The 6,144-nt window shown below is 51.2% G+C and overlaps 1 protein-coding gene across 1 annotated transcript in view; it reads right to left on the reverse strand.

Annotated features, from left to right (window-relative positions):
• HERC2 (HECT and RLD domain containing E3 ubiquitin protein ligase 2) overlaps window positions 1-6,144 on the reverse strand; it is a 211,465-nt gene that overhangs the window by 102,411 nt on the left and 102,910 nt on the right. Inside the window, exons 36-38 of the mRNA XM_017508492.2 lie at window positions 4,229-4,416; window positions 2,968-3,160; window positions 1,040-1,222 (exon numbers count right to left, since the gene is read on the reverse strand). Of these exons, the coding sequence (XP_017363981.1) occupies window positions 1,040-1,222; window positions 2,968-3,160; window positions 4,229-4,416 (564 nt within the window). The remainder of the gene's footprint in view (window positions 1-1,039; window positions 1,223-2,967; window positions 3,161-4,228; window positions 4,417-6,144) is intronic.

Here is a 6,144-nt window from a genome sequence, read left to right on the forward strand (position 1 = left end):
CCACACTCAGTAAATACATGCAGACGCTCCGGAACACCACTAACACATGCATGTCCTCACACACCCTCGCACACTGAAGGCGCCCACGGACTCACCCACACCCACGTGCTCACTCTCAGGCACACTGACCCCACTCCCTCAGCTCACATTTCTCATCCTCATACTCCACACACTCAAGCACTTTACGGGCTAAAGTGTGCCTGTCCCCAGCTTCACATACACTCAGAACCTCAGAATATGATCTTATTTAATGAGGTCTCTGGAGACGTCATTAAGGTAAGAATTTAGGTAGCATCATGTTGGATTAGAGTCAGACGAGCTCAAGGAAAGAGTCCTTTCAGAGACAGAAAAGGACACGCAGAACACAGGGGCAGGGGCCACGTGACGACGCAGGCAGAGACTCCAGGCCAAGGAGCCTGGAGCTCCCAGAAGCTGGACGAGGTAAGGAAGGGTCCTCCCCTAGAACCTGTGGAGGGGGCACGGCCCGGTCCACACCTGGATTTGGGACTTCTGGTCTCCAGAACTCTGGGAGAACAAATTTGCTGTTTCGAGCCAGTGTTATAGGTGGAATCCAGAATTGCAAAATTCACATGTTGAAGCTCTAACGCCTGCAGTACCTCGGAAGGTGACCCTGTTTGGAAACAGGGCCGCTGCAGGTGTAACGGGTTTGATGAGGTTGAACGCTGCCCTTACGCAAAGGGGAGATTTGGAGGCGACTCACACACAAGGAGAACGCCAGGTGAAGGTGACGGCCGGGGTCGGGGGGACACTTCTACAAGCAAAGGAATGCCAAAGAGACCAGCAAACACCAGAAGCCAGGGCAATGCCCTGGAGCAGCTTCTCCCTCACAGCCCCGAGAAGGAACCACCCTCGATCTCAGCCTTCCAGCCTGCAGAACCATGAGAACTTCTGCTGTGTGAGCCCTCGAGTTTGTAGACCTTTTCACAGCAGCCACAGGAGACGCATCCACACACACCCACACGCACCCACATGCACAACCAGACACCACTCCCTGGGCCCTCAGTCTCTCATTCCATACATGTCTTGTCCGTGGTTCCGCTTTCCACTAACATTCGCAGCAGGCCACATAAAGTCTTGGTGGCTTCGCTCTGCATGAGCTCAGCATGAACTCCGGCAGAGAGACAGAGAGTCTGCAGTAAGTTAATGGTGCTGGTAAACATCACTGCCGTGGGGTGAATGTTCCTTTCCGTTTGTTCGGCTTCTAAAGAAAATAATCAAAATAACAAATTATATTCCCAGGTAAAACTGGAAGACAGTCTTGCACATAATTTAACAGCTTTAATATTACATTCTTGTTTTCCTGCAGACTCGAATTTTGGAGCAGTTTTAGGTTCACAGGAAAATTTCAAGTACAGACATTTTCTCATTCTTTTCTTCTTTCAGACAGGATCTCTCTGTCATTCAGGCTCGAGCGCAGTGGCGTGATCACAGCTCACTGCAGCTTTGGCCTCCCAGGGTCACACAGTCCTCCCACCCTGGCCTCCCAAACCGTCAACTTTTCCACTTTGGAAAGGGAAACAGATCCTTACAAGAGGAAGAGATGGAACTCAGGATGCACTAAACGTGCACCATCATCATTTCTGTTCACATTTTCCTCAAGAACCTTCTAAATAATAATTTTTAAATCAGCATTGGCATATAACTCAGAAGCATTAAATGATTCCAAGGCGTCGCTTCTTAAGAAAGACCGTTTATCAGATGTCAGAAGCTGGTTTCTGATGAGCTAGCTACGGCCCGGGTGAGGACAGAGCACTGGCATCTATGGAATGGGACGACCAGGTGCTCACACTTCCAGCTTGGCTGGCTTCAGGATGAGGAGATGTGTGGCAAATGAGGCCACCCTCTGTCATGGGGCCACCCCTGCCCAAGCTCTGATGCCCCTACGGGGCAAGACCCCAGGCAGGGAGCCAGGTCTGCTTCCCGAAGGCAAGGGGGTCCGAGGGAGGGAGCAGCACCTGGTGTCACGCAGCACGCTGGAGGCTGGACGCTGGTGGCCAGCACCACATCCACCCTCAGGGACAGGGTTCCAGGTGCCACGTGCATGGCTCCTAACAGCCCTACGCAGCAGGCAACACCTCTGTTCACACCTGAGGGGCCCCAGCCCCAGAAGCGATGTGCCCAAGGTGGTGGCGTCAGGATCCGAGCTATGTGCCCCAAGCCCAGACGGTGCGCTGCGGCCTGGTTTCTTCCAGCTGCTCTCCAGTGAGTGCGCCGTCTAAGGTCTTGTGCTCACTGTCACAGTCCTCCTGAGCCTGACAAGACTGCACCACGGTGTGCACCGCAGTGCCAGGAGGCAGCCCCAGCCTCTCGGATGGTCTTACCAAGCCCAGCCATGTGAGGCATCACACGTCTTTCAAGAACAGCCAAGAAATGTCATGAAGCCTCCCTCCCACAACCTTGGACCTCCTCAGGTAGGACTGAGCTTTCTTAGCCCGCCCCTCAATTCTCACCTCTGCTTCCCTGGCAGCGATGAAGTGCTAACTCAACATTACATGAAGAGTTCAGAGTCAAGGGCTGCAGAGGAAAGGTAAGGGCAGGGGACAGGCGGGGTGTGCTTGGGCAGAGGCTCTCATGGGAGGAGGAGGCAGATGGACCAAGACCACAGGGCAACTCCACCAAGCCTCAGCTCACTCCCTCAGACGCAGGCTCAGTGAGAACCACGAGACCCCCTGGTGGTGCCGCTGCCTGGCCCGGCCACCCCATTTTCAAAGAGGGACGGCTGCACGAGTGAGAGGAGGACGCAGAAAGTCGGGTACAGCCAGGCCGCTGGACCCCACGGCCACTCCACGCAGCCGCATCGGAGGTGCCTGGGAGTTACCACGGACAGAGTGCCAGCTGCAGGCGTGTCCCGACATCCCCCTCTAACGCCCAGATGACAGTGGCAGCAGCCAGCACCTGGACAGTCTGTGGGCTGCCTTGGCTGAACCACCTCCCTGAGTCACCCACCAGAGTCGTCCTCTGTGTCCGAGTCCTCTGCTGAGGGCTGTGCCGCGGCCGGCAGCTCTGCCAGCTTGAGGTCGTATTTTCCTTCTTTCCCCATCCTGTAGGAGTTGGTGCTGCCCGTGTCCCACTGGACCCTTATCCATCCGTCCTCTCCCAGCTCACCAATCACTCGGCCTAGGCCTGGAGGAGGTCCGTCCTGAGAAAGTCAGAGGAAACATCAGTTAGGAGGGGGTGTGTCTGCCCTGGTCCTTCCGATTTCCACCAGACCTGCCACACCGGTACCGCCATCTGCTGCCCTGTCTGTAAGGGCTGTCCCCACACACACATTTCACCTCTCCTACAAAATGCAGCACGTCTGCATCATTTCAAATTAAATGGCATGAAATAACGTGCTCATGCTCCTTTACCAAAGAAGGTGGGGAAATCTCATCTCAATTAGGATCCTCTCTGAGTCAGTGCAGAGACAGGGCTTTGCAGCAAGTCCTGAGCCCTCAATCCCTCACGGCCCTCGCCAGGGTGGAAACCTGAAACCAGCACCAGCACCTCCACAGTCCCTCTTCTTCAGCTCCCCGCAAGCCCCAGAGTGGAAGCCCTGTCTCTCATTTCTGCAGGAGAAAGCTGTTTCTAAGATGGATGCTGCTGTCTCCAGACACTGCCATTTCTACGACAGCCGTGACAAAGCCCAGGCTTTCCCATGTGGGGGGGAAGCTAGACAGCCCACGGGACAGTGAGCCCTGCCCTGACTTAGCTAGGGCTGTGGTAAGTGACTTCCACCTGGGGTCACCTGGCAGGGATTTAGAAGAGACCTGCTATGAGGGAAAATGGAGACGTGGCCACAAGCCCTGAAGTCTATCCCAAACAACTGGATTCGGGGTACTTCGCAGCCCACGGGCACTGGCCCACAGAGGCAGCATCTGGGCTTCCTGCCTCGGAGCTGTCACTACACTGACCTTCAGAATGAGATGTACCCTCTTACTCACTCTCACTCTTGTTCCAGCTACCCATCAAACTGAGCCTCTTGCCACTGAGTTTTCTGAAGAGCTGCCTCTCTTTCTAGACTTCATTCTGCTCAGATGCCCTACAGCAGGCATGATTACTCCCTACTTGTGTTAACTCTCTTCAGCTGCTCAGGAATCAAGACCCGTATCATCCATCCATCGTACACGTCCTGGGTTATTCCAATTTCCACCCATCAGTATCGTACAGAACAGTGCAGACGACAAGTAACGTGTGGCTAAAGTGTTCACATCAAATCTCTGAGTACCTGATCGCCCCATTTCCAGTCCACACCTCTCATGACCCTTGTTCCGATCTTCATCATGGCAGCCAGTTCTGGCCCTGAAACAGGGAGCTGCACAGGAGCTGTTTCCTTCCTTGTTTCTTCCAAAACTGTGGCAGAAGCACCTTGAGCAGAAGCATTTATATCCTCCTCAACATTGTCACAACTGGGACCTGACAAAGCGTCAAAAACAGCAGCTGAGCCAACAGGTAGCTACAATGTCCCCTTCCTAATATACATGCAACATTTAAAAAGTACTAATGACGATCATAATTTTAAAGAATCCATACTATATGTTTTATCAACTAATACAATACTGTGAATATTTTACTGTGATATACGATAAAAAGAAAGTAAAAGGAAGGACAAAATACTAAATATATTAAGAAGATATAAAAGATATTAAAATGCTCAGAAAAGCTACTTTCTCTATTTCTAGGAAGGACTCCCCCTAAAAAAGCAACATAAATGAGTTAGAAAGATACTCATCATATTTTTTATTAATAGAAAAACAAAAATAACTACCTAAATATCTAACAGTGGGAAATTATCAAACTTTAATCGTGGTTCTGTGCAGAAGACAGCTAACAGCTGGCCTGAGACACAACCTCAGACAGGACTGCAGCAGGCGCGGCCCTCAGCTGGAGTCTGGATTTCCGGAGGGCTCCCCCATTCCCTAAGTGGTAGGTGCGGTTCACTGTGCCTGAACTGGCTGTACAAACAACGTGGTCTGTGCCGAAACCTGCTTTCCTTGGTCTGGAACTTGGTACGCGCCGGGCAGGGGGTGCCCATGTGATCAGCCCGGATAGAAACCCTGGGCCTGGAGTCTCTACCCAGCTTCCTGGCAGACAGCCCTTGACACAGCTCAGTGCCGGGGGAGCGAAGCTTGTCCTGTGTGGCTCCTGTGGAAACTTGTACCTGCTTTCTTCTGGACTTTACCCATGTCCCTTTTCATAATTTTGCTCTGTGTAGCTCTGAGTACAGCTACAAGCTGAGTCTTGTGAGTTCTCCTGGCCAACCAGCAAACTTGACAATTGGTGCCCTGGCTGGCCACAGAGTCAACCACAGCATGAAACAGAAGCTGAGCTCCTGGAACCTGAGAAAACTAACACTTGCTGATGGATTTGAAAATGGGAGATCTAACCCCAGGAGAGGAGGCTAGATTTTTAACCCCTTTCCCACTTGCTAAATTGAGAGGGGTGGGGAGTGCGGTCCCGGTCTCTCCCTTGGGTGTAGTTTTCTCCCCTAGGTGGGAGGGAAAAGGATCCAAACAGTCCCAAAGGTGGGCTTGGGTAGACCAAAAAAATGTAAAAAGTTTGTGTTTCTCTCTCTTCCAAGAGGGTAAAAAAGGATATTCAATTCCCAGGGCTGGAGCAATACTTTAGGTAAGCTAGTAGGGGAAACAGCCTTTCCCTTAGCCCAGCTGCTGCTTTGCCCAGGAAGGGACAGGAGCTGCATTCCAGGTGGGTCTCCCAGGACCTCCTGGGCAGCTACACTGCTAACTCTGTAGACTGAATTTGTTACTAGGGGCTTCAATAAATTTGCAACCAAAAATGGGGGGAATTTTTTAATTTTAAATAGCTTTACATTTTGTGGCTGTTGCATGCGGATGTGTACACTGTCAGTATAAAATATTATATGCTTATAATTTCTTAAATAAGAGAGATACCCTGATCAGGGCAAGTTGCAAATATAGACAGATATTCATGAGACACAACTTCCTTGCTTTTTGTAGCCAGTGGGCCAGGTGGAATTTAAATTCATGAATACTATCAACAGAACGAGTCCCCACACTTAACGATTTTTACTTATTGGAGCCACTGGGGGAAAAGTAGACAACATAAAAAGGCCATTTCTCAATGGAGACACGCTTTTGTAATTTTTTTTTTTTTTTTTTTTTT

The sequence above is a fragment of the Cebus imitator genome, unplaced genomic scaffold (assembly GCF_001604975.1).
Source record: "Cebus imitator isolate Cc_AM_T3 unplaced genomic scaffold, Cebus_imitator-1.0 Scaffold392, whole genome shotgun sequence".
Classification (NCBI taxonomy): domain Eukaryota; kingdom Metazoa; phylum Chordata; class Mammalia; order Primates; family Cebidae; genus Cebus; species Cebus imitator.